The sequence below is a fragment of the Bombyx mandarina genome, chromosome 18 (genome assembly GCF_030267445.1).
Source record: "Bombyx mandarina strain Sakado chromosome 18, ASM3026744v2".
Taxonomy (NCBI): domain Eukaryota; kingdom Metazoa; phylum Arthropoda; class Insecta; order Lepidoptera; family Bombycidae; genus Bombyx; species Bombyx mandarina.
The window spans coordinates 6,599,428-6,627,054 of record NC_143224.1 but is presented as its reverse complement, the minus strand read 5'-3'; the positions used below and the strand labels follow the sequence as shown (position 1 = coordinate 6,627,054).

The following is a 27,627-nucleotide window of genomic DNA, read 5'->3' as shown; positions in this document are numbered from 1 at the left end:
CAATATTTTTGATACAACAAATTTCGTTTATTTCCGTATCTATGTATTTTTATATTTCAACTTTAGCAGATAAACTCATAACAAACATATGAGTCGTCTATTATCAAAGGTGGCAATCTGTGCATTTGGACAAAAAAATGTTATTGATATGGCGATACAGATTGATTTGAATATAATCGTCTCCTTCAAAGAATACGGTGAAGAGCGTTGTCATAAAAAGCGTATCCTAAATTATGGTTTAGATTTTACATAGGTTTATTACACTTAAATTAATAACGACACTATTTTTCGAGCATCTAACCACATGAACGAAGGATACATATTTTAGTTAGGAATTTTATTATTGTCACATATTATTATTCATTCCCTCAGATCATACATTTCATACACGAAGAAGTATTTTCCTTCGAAGAAAAAAGTATCGTCTTATTTGTATAGATTAAAAACTAAATGAAATAAAAGAACAAACAAAGCGACAATAGTTTCAGCTAATGTATAAAATACAATCTATCATCTATTTTTAATTCGCTTTTATTAATTGGACCTTAATTATCTCTATGTATCGTCCAAGCGAACTTAACTATTTATACTTATTTAAAAACATCCTTAAACATCATTACCGATCACATCTCTTCCGCGATCATTAGATCTTCAAAAGAAGTCGATGTGGAGGACAGCTTCCACCGCATCAGACTGTCCCCCGATCTTAGGAATCTCTTAAGAGTTAGGAACGCGGCAATCCGGGCCTACGATCGTCTTCCCACGCATTCAAACCGGATTCAGATGCGTCGTCTACAACGCGAAGTCCACTCTCGCTTAAGCGACGCGCGTAACGATAATTGGCATAGTTATCTAGAACAACTCGCGCCCTCCCACCAAGCATACTGGCGACTAGCTAGGACTCTCAAATCCGAAACTACCGCTACTATGCCTCCCCTCATACGCCCTTCAGGCCAACCACCGGCATTCGATGACGATGACAAGGCTGAGCTGCTGGCCGATGCACTGCAAGAGCAGTGCACCACCAGCACTCAACATGCGGACCCCGAACACACCGAGTTAGTCGACAGGGAGGTCGAGCGCAGAGCTTCCCTGCCGCCCTCGGACGCGTTACCCCCCATTACCACTGACGAAGTTAGAGACGCGATCCACAACCTCCAACCTAGGAAGGCACCCGGCTCCGACGGCATCCACAACCGCGCGCTAAAACTCTTGCCAGTCCAACTGATAGCAATGTTGGCTACAATTTTAAATGCCGCTATGACGCACTGCATCTTTCCCGCGGTGTGGAAAGAAGCGGACGTTATCGGTATACATAAGCCGGGCAAACCGACAAACGAAACTTCTAGTTACCGTCCGATTAGTCTCCTCTCGACGATAGGAAAAATTTACGAACGGCTCCTTAGGAAACGCCTCTGGGATTTTGTTACCGCGAACAAAATTCTCATAGACGAACAGTTCGGATTCCGCTCTAAGCACTCGTGCGTACAACAAGTGCACCGCCTCACGGAGCACATTCTGATAGGACTAAATAGGCGTAAACAAATCCCGACCGGCGCCCTCTTCTTCGACATCGCGAAGGCGTTCGACAAAGTCTGGCACAACGGTTTAATTTATAAACTGTACAACATGGGAGTGCCAGACAGACTCGTGCTCATCATACGAGACTTCTTGTCGAACCGTTCGTTTCGATATCGAGTAGAGGGAACTCGTTCTCGTCCCCGTCAACTGACCGCCGGAGTCCCGCAAGGCTCCGCGCTCTCCCCGTTATTATTTAGTTTGTATATCAATGATATACCCCGGTCTCCGGAGACCCATCTAGCGCTCTTCGCCGATGACACGGCTATCTACTACTCGTGTAGGAAGATGTCGCTGCTTCATCGGCGACTCCAGATCGCAGTAGCCACCATGGGACAGTGGTTCCGGAAGTGGCGAATTGACATCAACCCCACGAAAAGCGCAGCGGTGCTCTTCAAAAGGGGTCGCCCTCCGAACATCACTTCGAGCATCCCACTCCGTAGTAGGCGCGCAAACACCTCCGCCGTTAGTCCCATCACTCTCTTTGGCCAGCCCATACCGTGGGTCTCGAAGGTCAAATATCTAGGCGTCACCCTCGACAGAGGGATGATATTCCGTCCCCATATAAAAACGGTACGCGACCGCGCCGCGTTTATACTAGGACGACTCTATCCAATGCTTTGTAGTCGAAGCAAACTGTCCCTCCGCAATAAGGTAACTCTCTACAAAACTTGTATACGCCCCGTCATGACGTATGCAAGCGTAGTGTTCGCTCACTCAGCCCGCACCCACTTGAAATCCCTTCAGGTTATTCAATCGCGATTCTGCAGGATAGCCGTCGGAGCGCCATGGTTCCTTAGGAATGTGGATCTCCACGATGACCTGGAGCTTGACTCATTTAGTAAGTATCTACAGTCGGCATCGCTGCGCCATTTTGAGAAGGCGGCACGACATGAGAACCCTCTCATCGTAGCCGCTGGAAATTACATACCCGACCCAGTAGACCGAATGGTAAACCGTCGACGTCGCCCAAAGCACGTCATTACGGATCCTCCTGATCCATTAACGGTGCTTTTAGGCACCACAAGCACCGGTCACCGTCCTCGTCGAACCCGTCGCTTGCGACGAAGGGCTCGACGAGCGAACTAACCCATAGACACAGCCCACTGAGTTTCTCGCCGGATCTTCTCAGTGGGTCGCGTTTCCGATCCGGTGGTAGATTCTGCGAAGCACTGTTCTTGCTAGGGTCAGTGTTAGCAACTCTCCGGTTGAGCCCCGCGAGCTCACCTACTAACGTTAGGGTGAAGCTGAAATAGCCTCTCAAGGCTATCAGCATAGGTAGGGAAAAAATCCTTCAAATTACGTGTCAAAAACAAATAAACAGTGCAATCTATCGGTAGTTACAACACAATCAATGCTTACTTGTATTCGCGCACATAGGAAATCAGAACTGATATTAGTACAACTATTAGCAATGATCGTGTGATCCGACGGAGCAAAAAGCCTTTCTCTAAAGCAGTGATTCTCAACCACTGTTCCGCGGCACTTTTGTGTGCTGCCAAATTTCAAAAGTGTGCGGCCAAATTTTGCGAATATATACCTAGTCAGGTCATAAATTCTGTCACATGTTTAATGTAAAATAATTGAAACAAGTTTATTCATTATGTAACCATTCATATACCAAAATGAACTTAACAAAACATAGATTCTTATGACACTAAAGTTTATTCAAAATGACCTCCGTGATTTTGAATACAGGCCTTCAATCTGCGCGGCCAGTCGTCTATCGCAGCACGAACGAGGTCCATGTCAATATCGGCGGCTGCCTTAATCAAGGATGTCTTGAGTGACTCCAAATTGGGATGAGGCTTTGAGCACGCCTTTTCCTCCAAGTGTTGCCATATCTTGTAATCTAACGGATTCAAATCTGGACTGGAGGAGGGCCAGTCTTCGTGCCGGATGAAGTCGATTTCACGCGCCGCCAGCCAGTCTTGTGTGCTCTTCGCTCTATGAGCTGGCGCCGAATCTTGTTGGAATACCCAGTGCCTGTTATTGAACATGGTATGAGAAACAGGTTCCACAAGGTTCGTCAGGACTGTATTTTGATACACAACTGCATTCGTTTTTACACCTTTCTCATAAAAATGTATCTCTGTTAAGCCCCAATAAGAAACTCCCAACCATACCATGAGCGAGGATGGAAAATGACCTCGTTGGACACGCGGAATACGGTTGCTCGCTTCTTCACTACTGTGTGCGTACACCTTATCATTTTGTTTGTTGTAGCTCTCTTCTACGGTAAAAAATTTTTCATCCGAAAAAAGAATTTCCTGATATTTTTTTCCCGCGTACCGCTTCAACAAAGCGCGGCATCTCTTCAGTCTCAGGTCCATTAGACGAGCATTCAAACGATGTCCTGTTTTTCTTCGATATGCCCGAAGCCCTAAGTCTTCATTTAACACCCTTTTTACCGTGGTTCTGCTTAACCCCATCTGAAGGGCCAACAGTTTCTGCTTACGTTTGGGATTTCTTTGAATTCGCGCCTTCACAGCTTTTATCACTGCTGGAGTCCTACTAGACCGAGGGCGACCACTTCTTGACCTGTCATCTACACTATAGTCTTCATTGTATCGTTTGATGGTACGACAAACGAATCTTTTGGTTATATTCAAATTTTTCAGTATGTTAAAAATTTGAATTGGCGCGTAACCGCAACGATGCAACGCAATAACTGTAACACGGTCTTCTTTAAGCGTCCACTCCATATTGTAAAAATGAGTAAAATTCTAAAAGTATACATTTTTATTTTCATGAACAATTCGAAATTCGAATTCAATAAACTTTTTTGTGGCCAGCATTCTAAAAGAAAAGTTTTTACTGTGTGACAATACTTATGACCTGACTAGGTAATAATGTTAATATTATTAAATTATATCATTTTAAAAGAAAAATATTTTAAACATGAATATATATTTAAATCCACAGAAAAAAAATTATAGTATATTTTAGATTATTTCGTAGTGTGTTGTAGTAATTAAATAATTTTTATCTTTCTTTTTGTGTGCCGCCAAATTTTGAAATCTTTAAATATGTGTCGCAACAAAAAAAGGTTGAGAATCACTGCTCTAAAGCATGTACAGTCATATGAAAGTAAGTGAATTTCTGTGTCGGCCTCATTGTAAAAATGCCAATTCGAAGGAACCCTCTCGTTTCAGTTTCATGAATAATGTATTAACATTCGAGATGGCTAATGGTAAACTATTGCCTTTTGTTTGTCTTATCATTTGACTCTTGTTTTGTTTGGGAACCATCCAGATGTTATCGAAGCTTCCCGTTGTAAGCTACTGACTTCTAATGTTTGCTTTAGATTCGTTGTGTATTGAATAATGAGGTATGATTCTTACAAAAATACTGAGATTTGGTTAGATGAGCATGAGAGAGTGATTGTACATTATTGTAGTACGTGCGGATAAAAAAAACGTGTTAGGAATATCTCGTAATGAATGTCCTGATGTATCAAATTTCTCGGAAAGAAAACTAAACCTTTTTCAAGTATTTATTCCTTTAAAATCGAAGTTCCGGTATTAATAAAGAATCTAAATTCATCTGTATTCCGATATCCAGTAAGCGATAAAGCTTTGCAGAGACTATTCAATTGGGTTCCAATTTGCGTTTCCTTGAATGGCGTGGTCAATTCTGTATGGAACGGTATAGTTGGCATATAGTAAGAGGTCAAAGTGGAAAATCCTTTCATGTACGTACGCACGCATTGAACCGAATATGCGTGCTCATTTGATTTAATACCGGTTGAATTAAACAATTCGAATTTTAACTTTTTTTTTTTATTTGCGTCCGTTGTTCGAGTATTCGCTCTTTTATTTGTTTAATGTGCTGCGTGCTGCCGGCTTTCGACCGTTTCAGGAACAACGTTTTATGACTAACGAGTTCGTGAAAAAATAATAAAGTTCCTACATTTACTTTATTGAAAGGGGAAACACGAAAAGTTTGGACCTCGTAAATTTTATTTCGTTACTTTTTTTACGTTATAACGCTGCTCGATGTGTGAAATATAATTTAGATATAGGAACGTCATAATTAAATTAAAACACAGCACTTTTCAACCGGCTTTATGGTAAGACTCCGGAACGTAGACCTAATCAACTACGTAGCCCATTAATATGGATTTGCTACTTCATCCGCTGTCTGCTCTCATGCATTTGCATCATGGTATAACTGTTGACAGCTTTTCGTGAGAAGGGCTCGTTTCAAATGCACTGCAAAGACTTGTGATTTTTTTTTATTGCCCTTGTAGGCAGACGAGCATACGGCCCACCTGACGGTGAGTGGTTACCGTCGCCCATGGACTTCAGCAATACTAGGGGCAGAGCCAAGCCGCTGCCTACCGCTTAATACTCTCCACAAGCCTCGTTTGAAGAAGGACATGTCATAGCGCTCGGGAAACACCGTGGAGGGGAGCTCATTCCATAGCCGGTTGTGAATTAATTAGTCGTTTCGGGTAAAGCAATCGCTGTGCATTTTAATAATCCCAGTGTAGTGTTTTCTTCGGTTTTCGCGTGTCACACACGCATGATTAAAACTACTTTTACGAATTAGCCCCTTTTCTCTTCATTTTATTAAACATTTCGAATACTTCGCAGTTTTCGTGGTCACGAACGACTAAAATATGTTTTATCTATTGAAACGAATGAGATGACGATTGAGAATGAAGTACTTTATTTCTTGGTAATTGACTATGGTACACCACTAGTACATATTGTAACCACTAGATGCCGCTTGTATAAATTAAACTTTTTATTTTGATATTAATAAATAAACATATTTTAACATTATCCACAAGTTTTGTATAGTGTTTAATGATAATATAAAAATTTAATTCTAAATACCTTTATTACAATCTGAATTATATTGACTAGCGTGTACTGACGCAGTGAACTCACATTGACTTTTGTACTTGACTTGAAAGTACTTTTATTGTGAAGCGTGTTATGGTGTTTCACAAAATAGTAAAATCTAGGTTTTTTTTTACGTAATTAAAGCATAGTTCTATTAAGTTCTATTCAAAAAGTAAAGAACCGTAGATAAACCTATGAATACAAAATAGAAACGTGTGAATACTCATATTACCTGTATTACATATAATTATTGTAAGTGTAACTAATAAATTTTATTTGATCCCAATTGTTTAATTTGGCTAATTATAAAAAAAAGAACACAATATTCTTAACCTAAAAGTACATGTTATTATCCGCAACATGCTTCGTCAGATTACAGAAATAAAGTTATCAGCAACATGCTTCGTCAAAAAGTACAATGCTTACTTTCAGCTGCAAACGTCGTCATACTACATACACTACATATATGTGTAATGTAAACACATTCAATTATAGTGTTTTAAGTAGTAAAACGCTGAAATTTTTCGAAGTAATTAAGGCTACGGGAAAGCGAGGGTCTGTTAAGGAGGTAAAGAACCGTTTATGGGGCCATGAATAAAACATGGAAACGTGTGAATTCTGTCGTAACGTACACAAACGGGAATGGTGCAAAATGTAGGACAAATTTAAGTACATTATTTTGTTTTTCTTTGAAAATTTAAAAGTACAGCCCTACTGTGCGTGTTTCGGTACACGTATGAACATAAAAGAGCGTAAAGAATAATAACATAAAAAGGCGTAGATTAATACTATATATAAGGAAAATAGGCTTTGTATTAAGAATTTAAGAAGAAATTTAAATTTGTTAGGAGTTTGATTTTTATTAGTATTCGTTCCAATCAATTTCGAAAAATCTATATTACGAGTTACTTATTCGTTTTTTTTTATAATTTTATTAACTAAAAACGTACAAATCATTAAATATATTTGCCGCAAAACAAAAAAATAATAAATAAGATTTTAAAAGAGATTTCGATCATATGTCTCAAGGTGGGTGGCGTCCTCGTGTTCATGTCATGTCAACCGTGAAAACAAATCCAATTTAATTTCGTCCAATCATCTAATGTTAAAATTATAATTAGTCGGTTCGTAAAACGTGAAACTTCATAGTAACAAATTTAAAATCCATTTATTTATTAATCAATGCAGCATAACGTTGGCCAGTTTTCTTATATAATTTTTATATCAGCGTATCATGGCAATCTCCAACTGCTAGTGTTAATGGCATATTGTAAGCTCGCATGGGTAGTCTTGAGTTATGGGTCGTGGACTCTATGCTACGCCCATCTATGTTATTTATTTATTTATTGCTTAGATGGGTGGACGAGCTCATAGCCCACCTAGTGTTAAGTGGTTACTGGAGCCCATAGACATCCACAACGTAAATGCGCCACCCACCTTGAGATATAAGTTCTAAGGTCTCAGTATAGTCACAACGACTGCCCCACCCTTCAAGCCGAAACGCATTACTGCTTCACGGCAGAAATAAGCTGGCCGGTGGTACCTACCCGTGTGGACTCACAAGAGGTCCTACCACCAGTAAAAACCAGTTATTAAAAAATCTTCATTCAAGGATTTTTTAAGATATTTGACCAACGTTTTCATTCTTCCAGTCTGCAAAAATATTTCCAGAAAATGCATACAAAATCAGTTAATTCTCAGTTCGAAACTACATTAGATGATGTCCAAAATTACGTCGAACATAATTTCAAGTCGTTTGTGACACGAACCCTATCGAATACGTATGAATCACAATTGTAGGATCGTCGAGGTTCATTGGGTTCATGAATTTATTTGTGAGTTGAGAACCCATTCTCGTTTGAACGTGTAATGAAAACCTATTTTGTACAACGCCCAGGATTTTATTACGGGTGGTAGAGCATCTTTTAAGCCCGCACCACTAAGTTTCCTACCGGATCTTTTTAGCGGGTCACGATTCTGATCCGGTGGTAGATTCAGGGAAGCATTGCTCTTATTACGGTCAATGTTCGCCCATATTCACACAGAAAAAAAAACTGGCTATTTCTACCACGGAGCAGGCTTGCATGCCGGTTACAAAGTTTGGACAGTAGTCATATTTACAATGTAACTAAGAGTTCAAGACTTCAATAAAGTCTCAACATGAGGTCAACTGCGAGCTCGTTCACCAGCCCATTCAATAAAAATAAATAAATAAAGCGCAGCTTGAGGTAGGAATCGAGTGGTAGTGGTTGAGACGTCGCTCTAGAATCAGGGGGCGGTGATCGCAACCGCATATAAGTGACGATGTGACCACCAAGACAGAAGCGAACTTATTGCCAACCTTGTCGTCCGAATGCAGATGTCTCAACCTCGGCAAACCGAACTAAAAGATTCATCTCACCGTCTGTTTTTATGCTAAGAGTTCACTTGAGTCCAACAAAACAATCAGGAACGCTACTGTCTACCCTGAGTTGTGAGATTTAACTCTAATTTGTATAACGTCTGGCTTTCCCGCCCTCCAAATTGAAACACATCACTATTTCACACAAAAATAATTATAGTAGTTTAATTTGTAAGAATTCGAATAATTTTACATACCTTAAATGTTACGTACAAGTTACACCCTAAATAAATTAAATTACTCTAGTTAAGTAAAATACCGAATGATTCAAAATTTTTACTAAAAGTGTATCGTCTGTTTTTATATCAAATCCGCAGTCTTCAGCTTACTAGCGATTATGGCGCTTGTAAAACGTCAAAATATCAAAACTTAATTTAAAACTAAGAATAATATAAATTCAACATTCATAAAAGATTATTTTACAATTAAACCTTGTGTTTATTATTATTAATTCATGACGTAGTTGGATTACGCTTTAGTGGAGTGGACTATAAATAATAAAATAACGTTTAAAGGAATTATTATTCATGATTAAGCCTGCCTATTTTCACTGAACGATGAACCCGCACCGAATTCACCAAAAGAAATATAAGGAACAGGAAATTGAATGATCAAAAGAAAATAATCACGAATAGACAGACGAAAAGCTCTTATCCCTACGAAGTGCCTTTTCTAACCGCTAAGCAGATTCTTTCCGGCTCGTGTGGAAAATATGATAATACTCGTAAAAATGAATTTTCTCAAATCAAAGTAGATATACTATGAAAATATATCATTGTCAAGTAGACTTATATTCAAAAAGATTCAGTGGTCCTTAATAATTGTTTGATTGAAACTAAAATGGTAAAATGTGAAACATATTTCATTGCCGGCTTCGATCACACAAGTCATTTTAAATTAATTCAATTTTCGTTTTTTTTTTTCAAACTTGACATACATGTTTGTGCTGTGACTAAAATATATTTTCGCAACAATCGAACGACCCTGGCTTCCCACTTCAGCCTGTTTTGTTCTGCTTCTATTCTTCTAGCTGACGTTATTAGCACCATTGTCTCGGTAGCTTTGATAAAAATTCTAAGAGCTTTTTCGGTAAAAAAAAAACAGGACCTTCGAAATATTTAAATGAAAACCTCATTTAGAATAAATAATGTGCGAATTGTCCGTAGTGGGGACAAAAGGAATTAGCTTCCCTTGTCTCAAACAAACCTTTAGGTGGAAATTATCCTTCTCTGTTTTTGTCTTTATTTATTTATAGCATATACTGGTGAACGAGCTATCCATTACATCACAATCCACCTGGTGTATTACCGGAGAGTTCACATCATGAATGCTGACAACCACCTTGAGACATGAGAACTGTCTCAATTGTATAGTATAAAGACTGTCCCATCCTTTAAACCAGAATGCTCTATTTCTTTGTGGTAGAAACGGCATGGTAGTGGTAGAATGCTCTATTTCTTTGTGGTAGAAAAGGCATCTGGGCTATTTAATTCATGACTCGTTAACACCAAACAAGATTACTGAAAAAACATACTTATGTTTTTTACTAAGTCTAGTTACTAAGTATTTACTAAATAAGTAAAATCTGAAATTTAATTTCTTATCATAAATTTGAAAACAAATTAATAAAATGGTGTTTCCGTGGAACGGAGTCACACTTAAAAAAATAAAATGAACTCAAAGAGAAACTGGATATAAAGCTAGAGCCGTAAAAGCTGGTATTTAATAAAAAGTGTCAGCTAAAAGCACCACTTTGAGCAAAGAATCTTTAACCACATACGCGCGTGGCGTCTCGACTTTCCAACGCTTTTATGCACTTAGCTTTTCTGGAAACTTATGTCGCTTAAGCTGTACTGGCCACTATGTGACCGCCATTCGTTGCTGTGAAGTGAACCGTTTTTATTGCCAAGAAAATATATTGTAGCATAATTCTGATCTTGACTATACAAAGCTCGGTGTCAAACAAAGCCTCAGTAGTCTTTTTGCAATTAGAGAAGTACTTCCAAGTTAATACGACCCGTTACTGTAGACGAATTTATGGGCTTCCTTTCTTTTGCAATTTGTTAATGTCCCATTCGTTTAACGTGGGATTTTCTTGTGTAATGACGCGATACTTTAGCTATTAGTCAGATATATATTAAGTGTGAGAAGTTAAAATTTTCACAGTAACATATTAAACTATTGATCTACAGATATTAACTTTATACTCAACTTGTATGTGATAGCATCGAACGAAGTTTTAATTAGATAAGTTTCATATACGCGAGACAACTATTAAGTTTCTTAGCATTATAAAGCAAAATTGAATGATAACTTTAGCTTCTGTTCTGAACTGTATAAGTTAGATGAAATTGTTACGATAAATATTTGTACCGTCGATTTTTAAAAGGATCTTTATATAGTTTCGTATTTAAGGTATATCATTGGCGGTATTCTAATTGTTGTAATTATTATCTCCGGCGGACACTAGTAAACATTAGGTGGATGAAGAGCTAACTTCTCCATGAATAGGGCTAGCAAAAAAAATTCCAAATATACATGATTTTATTAAATCTGTCTCTTCATAATTTGCTTAGAATACTTACTTATATTTTTTTTTAAATCAACTATCTGTTTGTAAAATACAAATATAATTTTTTTTATGTGAAAGCTATAAAGCAATGTTATCTGTAATTGAGTGCAAGCATTTCCGATCATTTAGGAATCATGTACATTCACCAACGATCATATTGCATCCGGCAAGAAGCTACCAATTTTTCTAAGGCTAAGGAATTTCGTACTTAACATGTGTTCACGACTGACTGTCACGTTTAAAAAATAACACACTGTAATAAAAATCATACTCGAAAACTGTTTGTTTACAAAAAATGTATTTACAAATCACAATGTGCCAACATTTTTCTCTATCACTAAGAAAAATTGAGACTAAACGATGTTTCGTAATCTTAATCCATATATCAGTGTTGGAATAGGCTCTAAATAAGATTTATAGCCAAACATAGCTATAATCCTTATAAATTTTCTGATACAAAAATCTATTAACTTATATACAATTTGACAATAAAAGTTGAGTTAGCTGAATTGTGACCCCAGTGGTACCATTCTCATCTCCTATCTGCAAATCTTATTGCTAGGTCTGATATACTATTCCTTTTTAGGCGAGAGAATCTTTGACTGCCCTCCCCCTGCAGTTCTGTAGCTAGTTGATTAATGTGTTGGTCAAGTCTTGTTTGGTAATTCTTGCTGTATGTTTCAATTTCATCCTTCACTGTTCTTAGATTCAAATCCAGATTTACATATTTGGAATATTGAACATGGTACTCATTCTTTGCTTTGAAACCGCTCTAGTATTTCTACATTACTGTGACTGGGAGTGCACTGTTAATAATTAAATACAACTTGTTCTGTTTGCTTGGTATAGCGGTCGATTGATGTTTTAATATTATAGTGAACTTTTTTACATAGTATTAACGTTTAAATTCCAAGTTTTTTAGATTGAAAACCTATGAAATCGCGAGTGATGAAATTTTATGTATTTTTATACATTTTTTAGGTAGGTAAGCCTTAAAAACACATTTAAGAAATCAAACCTACATTTTCATTTATTTTCTTGTTTACAAAGCCAGCTGCCGTACTGCCGTCGTTCAAGAAAATAAGCAAGGATATGAGACTATATATCACTAAGGTGCAACGTGGAAATTAGCTCACCATATTTTAAGTATTTTATGTCTATTTTGCATATTCTTATAGTATTTTGGATATTTATAATATAGTATTATGGTATCTGTAAGCATATATTAATAACTGTACGTAATATGATTACATAATTTTATTTTTTTCAGTAAAGTATTTGATGTGTCACGTTGGTTTGTAGCTCTGGCTGATATTGTGTTAAAAACCACCGTCCTTTTGCGTATAATTGTATTCCTCCGTAGAGGCTTGAATGGAAAGTGTCCTTTCCACTTAGAGCGCTAATTGTAACAATTTTAACTGTTACTTTATGCTCATGTTTTTGAACTAATTATTTTAGATTTAAGAGTTATTTATCTATCTATTAAGCAAAAATAATTTCTAGAGTGGTTTAGGGTAGGAAGGACTTCTGCTCCGATATCGAGCGTGGAAATACTGGCTTTAATACGATTAGAGTACAATAAAATAATAATTGAAAATTTCTATTTTAACTATATATTAATACGTGAAGCAAAAACTTTGTACCCCTTTTTACGAAAATTGGGCGAACAGAGGAGTATGAAATTTCCCACACTTACAGAGAAAAGCGCAGAATGCTAATTTTTTTTTTAATTATGCAATAAAAATACATCGAATCAATAAAAAAAACATTACACACACTACCATGTATTTGACATAACACATACGTATAAATATACTCTTTGTGTATTCTCAATTGTGAAACTTTTGTTACTCTTTAAAGTCTGTGGTCAAATTGAGAATAGATTAATATTTTTTGTCTTTAATATTATTTATCTATAATGTCGTTTTCGCGAAATCTGTATTATATAGAATATATTAATATCTGTATTATTATAGAAGTATAATAGTGTTTGACAATAGAACCATAATAATGTTTAAACTTTTAATTTCAATTCATTACTTATATTAAATAAAAAAATTCATTATATTAAAAATAAATTCATTAGTCGAATTTCGACTACTGCGGGGACCACTAGTTATCATAAATACATTTAAAAAGCACACACTGTTGACATTATGACTGACAAAGATTGACAGTCGATGACCACTTCAGTTGACATTACGACTGACAAAGATTGCCACTCGATGACCTTATCCTCAATCTAAATTCACTTCTCGAACAACAGCCGTAAAATGTAACTATCTAGAGAAGGAAACGTACGAGGACAAAGTTTGTGGAGCACGTAGAATAATCCCGCAGGACGAGACCGAAACCAAACCATATGACGGGAGTACCGAAAACTTGCAATTCGAAAACAGTATAACAACAACGAACGCAATTTATTTGGAATTCTTGTAGTTTGCTCTCTCAATGAATATTTAGTATTGACGTTTTGAAACGAGTTTTCGCTTTGAATGGAGGTTATAAGAATTACTTTTTTTTTAACACTAACCATACCAACACTTACTGGTACTTATTTCTACCATAGCGGGTAGAAAACGGTATTACCCAGTACGACAAGTATTACGCAAAAAAGAAAATATGTATGTAACTGTAGATTAATTAATTGGTAAGAAAAGTCATGGAGTCAATCGCGAAAAAGCCATGATAATAGAAGATCATAATAATATGTGAATTTTCAATATAAAAGTTCAAAATGGGTCATTTGACCCGCTACGGTATGTTTAGTGTTAATCGTAAAATATCTGACAAAAAATTGAGACACCATAGTAATTTCTTAGCAAATGCACGTGAATCATAAATACACTTGCACTTCTAAATCGGTTTAAAGCAAATAAGACAAAGAAATTTCGATGTCCGTTAAAAGCGTTTACCGATTAGATTAGATTTAAGAACTAAATAACTTAATTATTTTATAAATAAACGAAAAATATCATTCCCAAATATATATTTCGTTTGAATATTACGTCAAATTGTTAAAAAAAAGGTGTCATTCATTACAAATCTTCTTAACTCGTCTACTTTTTGTTTTTACAAAATACTCATTATAGTACATGAAATATGAATTATCTATTTATTGCTGATTTTATTGTGAATGTCATCCATTACCGAAGTGATTTTCTTTACTGATTCACGATCAAATACTATATCGAAAACAAATTTCGTTTCTTAAGGTACTTCGAACTTCGTAAGAGGTCCACGTGGCTTATGTTAGCTGAAGACTAATTAAGTCATTCGAAATTAAATTAATCACAAACGCCTGACTACAAATATTGTAAAATGTTCGAACAGTCAGAAATAATAACATGAAAATAAGAAAAGTTAGATTAAATCAAATTTAAAATTTGTTTACGACACAGGAAACCTAGAAAATTTTACTTGAACCAAATAAGATGATCGGTTTTTAAAAATCTGTACAAAATCTGATTTAGATTATTCCTGTTAGCGATGTTATGTAAACAGGCGCATGTAACGAAATATAATTAAAATTTTAATGGATCCACGGCCTACTATCTCGGGCCAGATGAAAGCTTTGATAAGTGTGAAAATGATTTCAGTATACGAACCGCGTCCTTTCATTAAATCGCACTTCATATTATTAACTCGACATGCTTTTCAGTTAATAGTTTTTATAGCTTGAATATTTTTTTTATAAATTCATTGATAGCATGTAAATTAATAAGATTTATGATAAATTTGCTCTATACTGGTCAAATAAAATCACATTTTAAGTTATTCAGAATTAGAATACTTGAACTAGGATATTTTGAAGTGCCAAATGAACCTTTGAAGTGACAAAAAATAACATTTAATTAGATGTAATTTTTTCTTTGTAACAGCAAATTTCAGGGTAGAGGAGGTCATGCTCTACCTTTTATTCTAGAAAAAATCGGTTGTCGGTAAAGTCGGTTTACTGACGATAGTTGAACGTGACAACGCCATAAGAAAATACTGATGGAATGGTAATTTTTCAACTATCGCAATTATCGTTGCTATAAACAATTGACACCACATTCACTTTTCACTGAACTTCATACTTGACGAAAACACGTAAATGTATTATTGTATAGCAGCTGTCCACGCGGATGCATCGCTCACTCAAGTAGGAGAGAGACAGATGTCGAACGCTGCCGAACGCGGAGGCCGATTGTGCCTCTTTTTCGCTTGTTGCGCGCTCTCGCTTGCACTTCAAGCCTTAAATGGAACGCCTCAGAGCGAGGTAACGCCTCAGAGCGAGGTAACGCCACATGAGTCATGTTTTTCGTGCGTGAAGCCGGCTCCATCGAATTATAAGACGTTGTTACGTCAAAAAAAATGAAATCTATAAGTTTTTATTGCAAGTAGTACCTGATTAAAAAAGTTTAATAAAACAAATGTTAAGAGTCTGAAGCTAGAATGATATTTATATTTCCTTCTATTTTTTCCATTTGCTTTTTATCAAAAATAATGTAGCGAGGACATACAATACGATAAAGATCTTTATATTCTTTGGCCCTAGAATAATCATCACAAACGATATGTAGTTCTACGTAAACACAATGTTAGTAGTTTTTTCGACAAGATAACTATGAAAAAGTGTAACAGAACCCTCACATTTACTATTTTTGACCTCCCACGCACTAGTCGCCCTTAAGCCATGAATTATTCAGAACAGTAACGTATAAGCGCCAGAGAAGAAAATTTTCGATGTTAAAATATCCGGTGACTTATCGAAATTAATTCAACGTTTGATTATATTCTGATGCCATTACACAAAGAGTTGTTATTGCGATAACTAATTTACTATTGAAAAAAAACACAAATGAATTATATGAAAAGGAAGAATACCTAAATAACCAGCCATGTTAGTCTTTAAATTCAAACACATTATAATTTATGTAATATTGTACTTAACATCACATATGAGGAACAAAACACTATCGAATATATACTTATGAAGGTCTTTCCGTAATTTTATTTATTACATAGACATGAGCACACAACCCACGTGACCCACGTTAGTTGTTGAAGTCTTTAAGAATCATATCTAATTTTAACTTTTAAATATCTTTCTATCAACAAATCGGTCGCGATTTAGTGTTTTTAGACTTTTTTTGTTAAACTACACTTCATTCATATTTCTCGTTACTATCTCAATCTACATAGCTTATGTAGAGAACAGCAGGGAGTGGCTTGTCTGTGCCTGTAGCATAGCTGATGTCCATGAGAAGCCGCCTCTCTTACATCCATTTACTAATAAATTTTGTGTCACTTAGAATCTGTTTGGCAGTTTTCTTATCGTCTCTATTATGGCGAAGACAGAAGATTCTAATGCGTCTGTATCTGTCAATTGTACTCACAAAACATGTTACTATGCAGTAAAACGCTGTTACTATACTACACAAATGGGTTCTTACCACAATTTTCACATTTAATCCGCTTGTAACAGGCGAAATATCGGGAACACATTAAATGCGAATATTGTGGTAATAGCCCGCTAAATAATAGTGTCTGTAATATGGATATCCGCGAAAGTTTAAAACGTTAAACTGATTAAAATATATATACTAATTCAAGCGGTTGAATTATTTTCAGCTGTCTGTTAGTGGGGTGAAGAGCTGAATCACATGGTGATGAAGTTTTGGATTGCAAGCTACGGCACTAGGTTACATAAATAAAATTTAACTACTACCAAAAAAAAATCTTGAAGATTTGAATTGAAAATTTAACATTGTTATATATCAGCTATTCGCTTCGACGATACTGTAGCTTTGAAGTTAATCTATATATTAATACGTGAAGCAAAAACTTTGTACCCCTTTTTACGAAAATTGCGCGGACGGAGGAGTATGAAATTTCTCACACTTATAGAGAATATAGAGAAGGAGTGCACAATGCTAATATTTTTTTTAAATAATGCATAAGAGATACTTTAAATCAATAAAGAAAACATTACACACATTACCATATATTTGACACAACACATACATAAAATATACTCTTTGTTTACTGTCAATTGGGAAACTTTTGTTTTTGTTTAAAGTCTGTGGTCGAATTGAAAATAGATTAATATTGTTTGTCTTTAATATTATTGATCTATAGTGCAATTTTGGCGAATACTGTGATTATATTATCGAATTATAATAGTGTTTGACAATAGAACCATATTAACGTTTAAACTTATAATTTCAATTAATTATAGTCGAATTTCGACTACTGCAGGGCCACTAGTAGCAATAAAAGCTGAATCCAATCTTAATCGGAACTACTTTTACGGTTTAATCTTTGACCACACACTCAGCCACGAAAACTGTAAAATATTCAAAACGTCGAAAATGAGCTATTTAATACTTAAATAAACCTCAGAATAATCCTTAACAGTAGTTTTAGTTATGTTTGCGACTCACGAATATCGAAGAAAATTCTGAATTCAAATTGTATACAGCTGAACTAGCAACGCTTTACAGTATTGATTTGCGGATTGTGTATCTCGATGCGGCTGTATTTTGAAATAGGCGGTGCCTTTGTTTGACTTTTATTTTTTTTAAGCATTTTATAACGATGATTATTTTGTATGTGAATAGAAATAACATGAACGAAATACTATCGATGACGTGAGATCAAAAAATAAACATTACAATGGAAAAGATTATCAGTACATACTACATTAAAATTTGATTTTGATTTGACACTTGACCATCGACTGTAAATTATTGGAAACGTGGAGATTAAAATCCGTATGCATACAAACTATGTACTCGTTAATTTTAATATGAGCAGAAGTAGTGTTTGACGTCTTGGACCAAACATCTCTTTGTTCACTTTCGATTAGTGAATGACATTTTTTTTTAGTCAATTAATGTATTTTTTTCTTTTCTTAATCCCAAGATGCCAGTACAGGTCGTATTAATATAATTTTAACAAATTTGAAAGCAATGAGGTAATACTTCGGTTAGAAAATAAGCTGATTTAAACTATCAATTTGTTTTGATTTCGAAAATTATTTAAGATAACATAACATGTCAGACAAAATATGGATAATAAATGAGGACAACCTGCTATTCCTGCTATTCAGATGCCTGCTATTCAATATGCGACGCTATTGGAACAGAAGAATCAGAACCCCAGAGATACGCCACATCTCACTTTTGTATAACATACAAGAGAAAAGCTCTCGAAAGTTAAATCTGAAGAGTTAACATTGTGTAATAGTTTAATACTTTTATGTGTGTATACCTTTTTTAATCCATAGCACTTTAACATTTTTGAAGTTTGTTTAGGTCAGTTGTGTGTATTGGCGATTTCGATTATTTTCTTGTTTAACGAATATTTTAAGGGTACGGTGGTGAAATGGGAGAATGTATTTTTTATTATATACTATCGACCCGCCCCCGCTTTGCTGAGGGAACTGTAATTTATTATTGACTAGCTGACCCGGCAGACTTCGTAGTGCCTCAATCGATAAATAAAATACCTAAAATTTGTATAAAATAAACTTAACACAAACAAAATGAATCCGTCCGACGGGGGACACATAAAAAACAAAATTGTTATTTTTATTTAATTCCGAGCATTTTCATATTTATCTACCTTTCAAACCTTTTCTGGACTTCTACAAATAATTCAAGACCAAAATTAGCCAAATCGGTCCATCCGTTCTCGAGTTTTAGTGAGACTAACGAACAGCAATTCATTTTTATATATATCGATTTTATTTATCCTCCTGCTTTAATAGATCGATACATCGACATCACAACGTGAATTCTGTCATCGACCTTGAAACATAAGGTCGAAATCTGAATTGCATAACGACTCCTACCATAAAAACCTGAACGTATGACAGTAGGTAGCGGTTGACATTCGCGGTTTAGCTATACTGTATTGTCTTGCATATGGTTTTTTTTTTTGCTTAAATGGATGGACGAGCTCACGGCACACCTGGTGTTAATTAGTTACCGGAGCCCATAGACATCAGCAACATAAATACTACCACTCACCTTGTGACATGAGTTCTCAGTTTTACACAACGGCTATACCACCCATAGTACTGGAGAAAGTCTTAGCTTAGACTTTATTACTGTTTTATAATAGTGTTATTCTATAAATAAAATGGTATAATGTAGAATATCCGCATGTTCACGTCGGCTTTAGGTATGAGCTTAACTTTACTCTGAATAAATAAGTAGCCGGCAAGGCAGGACGTTAATGATTGTACCCTTGAAACAAGTGCGCCTGCAGAACCCTCGGTTTATGGCTAAAGATAAATACTTGCCTTACTATGTATTCAGACTATTATGCTATCTACATATTTTATGTTAGACAGTATGTACATAGACGGAAAGCAGCTTTGTTAAAATATTGAATTAGTAGTCTCTTGAAAATGAGTAATAAAAGGCATTGCTAAACAACCATTTTAAAATTCTATTCAAAATTCATTCGAAGGTTTTTTTTAAGTGATTTAATATACAGTACCCCATTTACTTGTTAATGATGCTTCTTGTTAATGACGTTAATGACGCTGAACTTCGTAAAATATTAAAATCCTTTTGGAGACGCAAAGTTGAGTTTTTTTTTTTTATAATATAAAAGCCAGTCATGAAGTGGCCGAGAAACTTTTGAAAGAATCACGGAAACTTTAGGATGAAAAAAAAATAACTTTGTTTGCCAGTCGAATGAAAAGTTTTAATTGAAAAACAAAATTTCCTTGATAAAGGCTTCTATTTTCACGTTGACTAGCTTTAAATTGACTGTGACTGAATTTTCAATTAAGAACTTGCAATGTTTTTGTCATGAATATTTAAATGCCTGTTAAACAAAAGTTTACCTCAATACATTGAAGATCTCAGGTCATTTCATTTACTGTATTTAAAAATACATACGGACGTAACGTTTTCCCTCAACATTCACGATAAATGAGGCCGTCAGCGCAAAAGTGGCCTATGCTTACCATATTTAGTATGGAGGCAATTAGGTTTAAATTTTCATGAATTTGAATTTGAGTAAGTAAAAAAAACGAAACCCGCAAAAATAATGTTTACAAAGCTATCTGTTATCTATGGGTGAAACTATGGATAGGCCGGTTTTGCATCAAAATTTATTATATTTTAAATCAATACCAATATACATCATATAAGCTTGAATATAAAAAATTGTGAGCTAGGCCACTTTTGCGCTGATGGTCTCAAATGTAACGCTAATAAGCAAATAAAAAATAATGGTGGTGTATTGTTATTTATTTTGAGGCTCAAAATTGAAGATGAAATGATTCCATACCGTATGCAAATTTATATGCACTATTCACTTTTTAAATTAAATACTGCTTCTGTGTCCTTCTCACGTAACAAATTACCGTACATTATTTGGAACATCAATGTACTGGAAAATAAAAATAGCCCACAACTCAAATACACGTCCATCTTACCACAAAGCAAGGCCGCGACCCACAAACATATGTTGAGCGTTTCCGCTCTTCACCCGCTTTCTTTTCATTTCATTTTTTTTGAAAAGCGGTGACTGCGCGCTTTCCTTAAAAAAGACTCGTAAGTTCGCGCAAATGGGCTCCGGGCGCCGTTACAAAAATAAACATTTAAAGAATTCCAAGCAGCGCTCGTAAAAAAACACACATGAGCAATTCGAATACTAAACGTTAATTATGAGTTTCCTTTATTATGAAGTAAACAGAAGAGTTATTTAAAGGTAACGTTGACACAACGCTGTTACAAATTAAAAGCAATTAATTTTCACAGCATTCTTCTTTGACATTGTGAAGTCAGATTTTGTTACCCTGTTATATATGTCCTATCATCTATTCATAAGAAGACACGGATATTATTATTATTACCAGATTATTCTGTTTGAGTTTCTATACTCGGTGAAGTAATAACATTTGCATTGCATTGAACATTATAATTTGCGTAATTACTGGTGGTAGGACCTCTTGTGAGGCCGCATGGGTAGGTACTACCACTAACCCTGCCTATTTCTGCCGTGAAGCAGTATGCAGTTCGGTTTGAAGGGTGGGGCAGTCGTTGTGACTATACTGAGACCTTAGAACTTATATCTCAAGGTGGGTGGTGCATTTACGTTGTAGATGTCTATGGGCTCCAGTAACCACTTAACAACAGGTGAGCTGGAGCTCGTCCACCCATTTAAGCAATAAAAAGTCCTAATCATTCTATCTTAAGTAGGGCGTACTGAGAGCATGCACTGGATTGTGCTGTCTTGCGGGCGACTGCATTTAGTTGATGATCAAAAGAGATTATACAAACAATTCTTACAAATAAAATACATATCCAAGTGAAGAACCAAATCATTTTGAACGAAATTTAATCTTGACAAAGTACAAGACGAATCATTATACGCAGTATTGAAGGCGTTTGTAAACCAAGCACAGGAAAAACATTTATTTTGGTTTAGGCAAATGGTGACTTCATTGGAATCGACTGCCTGTTGGCCATGATTTCTCAGCGGGGTGCGTAAGCCGACTTAGTGGTTACTTACATCACCTCATGAGCACTGCTTACGGAAGTGCCATACGAAAACTACATTTTCACTTACATCTTGCTTAGCAATCGCGTTCCATAATTTTTGTCGTAATCAAAAAGTCAAACACAAACAAGATTAATCTTTGGATAACTATGTTAGCATTATACTCAGAAAGCGAAAATACAGTTGTTACGGTTTCACAGTTGAATTACTTCAATTTAAACATACCTTTACCGCAAGCATATAATGTACCTAAAAAGGAGGAAGCAGGAACATTTTATCTACTCTTTCATCCGGGTCAGTAAGTTTTTTTTTTATATTGCTTAGATGGGTTGCTTAGCTCACAGGCTACCTGATGTTAAGTGGTTACTGGAGCCCATAGACATCTACAACGTAAATGCGCCACCCACCTTGAGATATAAGTTCTAATGTCTCAGTATAGTTACAACGGCTGCCCCACTCTTCAAACCGAAACGCATTACTGCTTCACGGCAGAAATAGGCAGGGTGGTGGTACCTACCCGTGCGGACTCACAAGAGGTCCTACCAACAGTTATAAAGTAAAAGTCTGGAGCGATTTTGCATACCTGCTATGTGCACAAAATTAATTGACGTTTTATTAATCTTCTTCATTGAGAACAATGGATTGGCCAAGAAAAAAACGAGTTGAGATATTATCATTAGTCCTTTGAACAACATTTGATGTTATGGACTGTATCTGGGTGAGTATGCAGTAAGCGAGCTGCAAAATTCGGCATTCCTACTCTGGAATCGGGACAGTTTAGGACTGTACATACATTAACCATATCTTGATTAACATAAAAGTCGATTTACTAGGCCGCTGTGACCTTGTTACATGAAAAACACTATATAGGCGGACGCCGTAACTTGTAGTATATTAGTATAATAATATAATTTATAATCTATTATCATTATAGGTATATAATCGATATATCATTATAGATATATAATTAATAATATACCTTTAAATACATTCTTTAATAAAGTTCAAATTCTTGTTTTACATTATTTGGTATATAATTTATTATCGAATTGCAGATCAATAAAAGACACACATGTAATGTTTGAACAAATACCACGAAACATATTTTGCGATAGCAGAGAAACTAATAAAGTTGGCTAATATTATGTTTTGGACTAAACTAGCGCAATATTGAGATTGCAAATATACTGTCCAATATAAGGTACCTAAATTAAACAATACAGATATGTAGATATTTGTTACATTATTTTAGTTGTTGTATTCAAATCCGTTAAGTCCACAGGAGTGCCACGAAATAGCTTTATAACCACGCACACTGCGCCAATGATTTGATGCTTAAATTGGAACGATTTTTTCGACTTTAATTCTATTTAAGTTATTTCAGGATTTAATGGTTTGACTTAATTTAGAAATGCTTGTAATGGAATTCACAAACAAATTTCGTTTTGAAGATTTTAGTTACTACGATCTCTTCATTAGTAGATCTCTAGGTTGGTGTGATTCACACATTAATTGAATTTAATTAAATACCTTTAAAGTACTCTTTGTGCTGGAGGACGATTATTCAAACGCTTACGTACCTGAAACAAAAAAAAAACATTTCATTATTTTGGAATCACTATTTCATGAGGAACGCTGAAAATGAAATTCTTAGTAATAATTTAAACGCGCTGAGACAGGTGTCAACTGCGTTACAATTTAAGGATCGTTAAGGGTAACGTAAAATATAAACATGAAAAATTAGTGTAATGGAACGTAAAAAGTCCTACGAATCCAATTAAATTTCATTCGGAGAAATAACGCCATGACCGTTTTTATTAACATTAAATTAGCAATACCATATTCGTTATTAATATTGCGTGTATAAAAACATCGCGAATAAAGAACTTATCGAATTACAAGGTTGCAATTTAAATATACATTTTTTAATACTAGAACGATTCACGGTGAACACGGAATATCAATGAAGCGTCAAATACATACAAAACGTGCAGGGACCTTTGGATACGCTAACACAATGTAGGGAGAATAGTAAGCCAACTTGAGGGCATGTTTTTCTAAAAACGAACGAATTCAAATCTAGTATTTTGAAACATATTGTTTTAAGTTCATTACAAGATTATGTATATTTCATTGATTCATATTTTGTGTACGTAAATATTTTGTAATTTTCTTGACTATTCTTCTCACTGGTGAAACCATATTCCGGATCGGAACTAAAGTTCAGACAATTTAAAAGCGCCTGTGAAACCCTATTTCAATAAATAAAACTATCTTACTTTGATTTTGACTATCGCAATAAGGACAATGACAACGGAAACATTAAAAAAAGAATACACAGTAAACAGAATAAATTCACGATAAAATCTCCAAAATAAAACATGATACGGTAAACCTACCCCGATCTTCGTGCAAACTTCGTGTAAGGGAAAACCACAATGAAACGATAAAGGAACACCGGATATTAAAACCCGATTAACGAGACAGTAACGTACTGATCAAACAAAATCTTGGCGTGTTCTTCATATTATGACATTTATCAATTACTGAAACCTTGGTTTTTATTGTAGCACCGTGACTGACATTGGATTAACCTTGACGTTATTGCTAATCAATAATCTTTTGTGTTTGTGGACCTGTTTATTATAGAAACTTTGCATGTTTAGTTACCAAAGTATATTATTAAATATTCGGTTCAGAATTTAACGATTGAAATATTGAAATCACCTTTTAAATGAGTATTTATCAATATGTTATCTACAAAAATGTTTGGCAATAAATCCACTTCACATTGTAATTTAAATACAGCGGACTAGATCACAAAACGAAAAAAGTGTACATGAAACACCTATAATTATATGAATATCTTCAGTTTGAAGACCAAAAATTTGATTTGTTTATTCAATGTTCATCAGAATATTTTAAAAGTGATCTCACGAATCTACCACATTTTTCCTGAATGCATTAGCTTTTGACATGTAGACACAATACACAAACCGTTCTGTGTTACATAATGGAATGGAACAGAAGGAAATAACTTCGAAATAAGGACGGCAGTCTCATACATTCCGTGCACGAAGGCCGGATACAGAGTTTTGGAGTTCAACAACTCATGTTTGAATCCCATATTTCCTTTTTGCGTAAGCAGAATTTTAAATCGGTCGCTTTAAATTTTAATAATATTGTGTGTAAAATTAAATGTGGGTCAAGCTTTAAACCAAATAGATATGTGTAAAAATTAAGATCAAATAATAAATTATTAATCTGTATACATAGTTGAACTGTATTCGAATGTACCAAATATTCTTAGTTAATTTTGAATAATATTGAAATATTAATAATAATTTTATTATAACAAAAATACAATATGGCAGGATGACGCAGTGGGCCCAGAATACGGAGCGCACAGAAATAGATAGGTTTTTTCATTTTATAATAATAATATGTAGCCGCGAATATGTAGTCAAACACCGTCATCTGACCGAAAACTACAATTCCCTACATTATATAAACCAGAGATTATAGAACATGCTTATATACGTTTAAATATATACATATATAGATAATAACCAACCAGACAAAGAGCAAGCACACCTGTTATTCAAAGAATTGCTTGCCCGATGTGGGAATCAAACCCAAAACCCTGGGTCCAGCAGGAACTACTACATATTTGCATGTTCATTTTTTTGTTTCTATTCACAGTACTTTTCAATTTCTTATATATTGTGACTTTTTTGGTGTCGGAAACTATCAAAGGCACTAATTAAGTATCTCTACCGTCGCTCGTCCTCGTAAGATATACCAACAGTCATGCCGCTCTGACTACAGCGACCCTCTATATTCGAGGTTTAATGTCAAACTCCTTTATTGACTAAATCAAGTCTTTATTTTCTGTGACTAACTCATGACCTTAGTAATACTAAAATCTGCAATATTTTTAGGCAATACAATAACAAGAAATTTCTTAAAACATATTAAAATGATAGCCATTGAGCTAATCGGATGTTAACTGAGACATAAACAAAAAAGATTTCTCATTCATTAATCACTTACCTTATTTTCCTTAATTGCTACAGTACTATCAGTCTTTCCTGTCTTCAATTGGTCAGTTTTTAATAGCGTCTGCTCTGTCATTGTCCTTTCATTGACTAGGATTTCTCTGCTATTTTTCCTGGAATGATTAATAATGTCGGGCTTCGTTGAGCTCATTAAATTACTAGCGTTCTCGTTTGTACAGTTCTCTTTGCCGAATCTTCGATCTTCGTCCAGACGTGATTTATCTTCGGAACTTTTCATTTTGAAACAAGATATCGATTTCTTATCTTTCTTGGCTTCGTCCTTACTAATTGGATCATCTTTATCACTTTTGCGTTCGCTTTTTTTGTGAATCTTGACACTTTCAGTCTTGAGACGTTTCTTCTTAACGTTCCATTTGGTGTTTGTATTTTTAGATCGATTGCTGTCATCGCTACTGCCGACGCTGTCTGAGCAGACCGGGTTAACAAGAATCTTCGTCGATTTTCCTTTACTATCGTTTTCTAATTTCCTTAGGTTCAAACGACTTCCAGAAACGTTAATGAGTAACGGTGATGATGTGTGTGACGGAGAACTATCTTTTGTTTCGTCACTGAGTTGACGGTCTGATTTTTGAAAGAGTTTGATGGATTTCATGGCGCCTGAGTGATTATGTCGTAATTTGCTCGTTTCTAACGGTCCCATGGCAATGGGTGGTCCTTCTTTAAATAGCAACACCTTCTCCATAGGTTGAGAAACACAAGCTAACATTTTATATTACGTCATTTATATTCTTAGAAACTCTTATCACAATTAGCACTCACATTTTTGGTGTACTTAGATATCTACAGAAACACAATTCTAATTTATAATGACTGGAAACCTTAAGAAATCTATAAACTTGAACGTAATTAATTATTAGTATTTTAGATTTTTAAAAAATTTGAAGAGATTAGAAAAAGTTATTTGAACTATTTTGAAATAAAATACCAAGAGATGTTTCGTGAAAACAGTATGTTTGGTTAGTTATTTATCATAGGATATGTGAATATAATATGTATACATATTTTAACATGATCATCATCATCATCCTCGTCAGCCCAGAGACGTCGACCTGCTGGACATCGACATTCTACATATTAGACATACATAAGCCACCGTATTTAAATCGAGTTACTACTTTTCGGTTCATCTGTGGTAAGTAAAATAAAATGAGAATATTTATTCTCCCACCCAGATTTCTACCCTTGTCCCAATGTTGAGTAACCGGTGCTAGGACAATTTGTAAGCCTTCATGACTTAGCACTACCATTCAACTTATTTTTTAGGTAAGCGATAACCAATTCCATTTAAAAGGCAGGAAGGCCGTTAATCCCATGCGACAAACCTACACATTGTGTCAAGAATTGCGACGGCATTATCATTTTCTTTGGGCTCCAGTAACCGTCTAACACTAAGGGACCCAGACTTCGTCTGAACATCTATGGCTATTAAATTTTAGAGTTCATGTCATACAGCTAACAAGTAGATCCAACATGCATAATGCAGATAATAAATGGGTACATTTGTATATTTTTAGACAAAAAATACTTTGACTTGCTTTTGAAGCATATAGCCGTTAAATAAATTAGCCGACTTTTGTTACAGCTATAGTTTTCTAGATAGCATTAAACAAATCGCACGTATATGGACACTATTTA

General features: G+C 35.2%; 1 protein-coding gene across 6 annotated transcripts in view; it reads right to left on the bottom strand.

Annotated features, from left to right (window-relative positions):
* LOC114249098 (Ankyrin-repeat, SH3-domain, and Proline-rich-region containing Protein) overlaps positions 1-27,627 on the bottom strand; it is a 141,469-nt gene that overhangs the window by 44,754 nt on the left and 69,088 nt on the right. For 5 of the 6 annotated variants that reach the window (XM_089734624.1, XM_089734623.1, XM_089734628.1 and 2 more), the window contains exon 2: positions 25,967-26,772. The exons of the other annotated variant lie outside the window; for it this stretch is intronic. In XM_089734624.1, coding sequence (XP_089590750.1) covers positions 25,967-26,698 — 732 coding nt within the window. In that variant the 5' untranslated portion in view covers positions 26,699-26,772. The remainder of the gene's footprint in view (positions 1-25,966; positions 26,773-27,627) is intronic. 6 annotated transcript variants of the gene reach the window in all.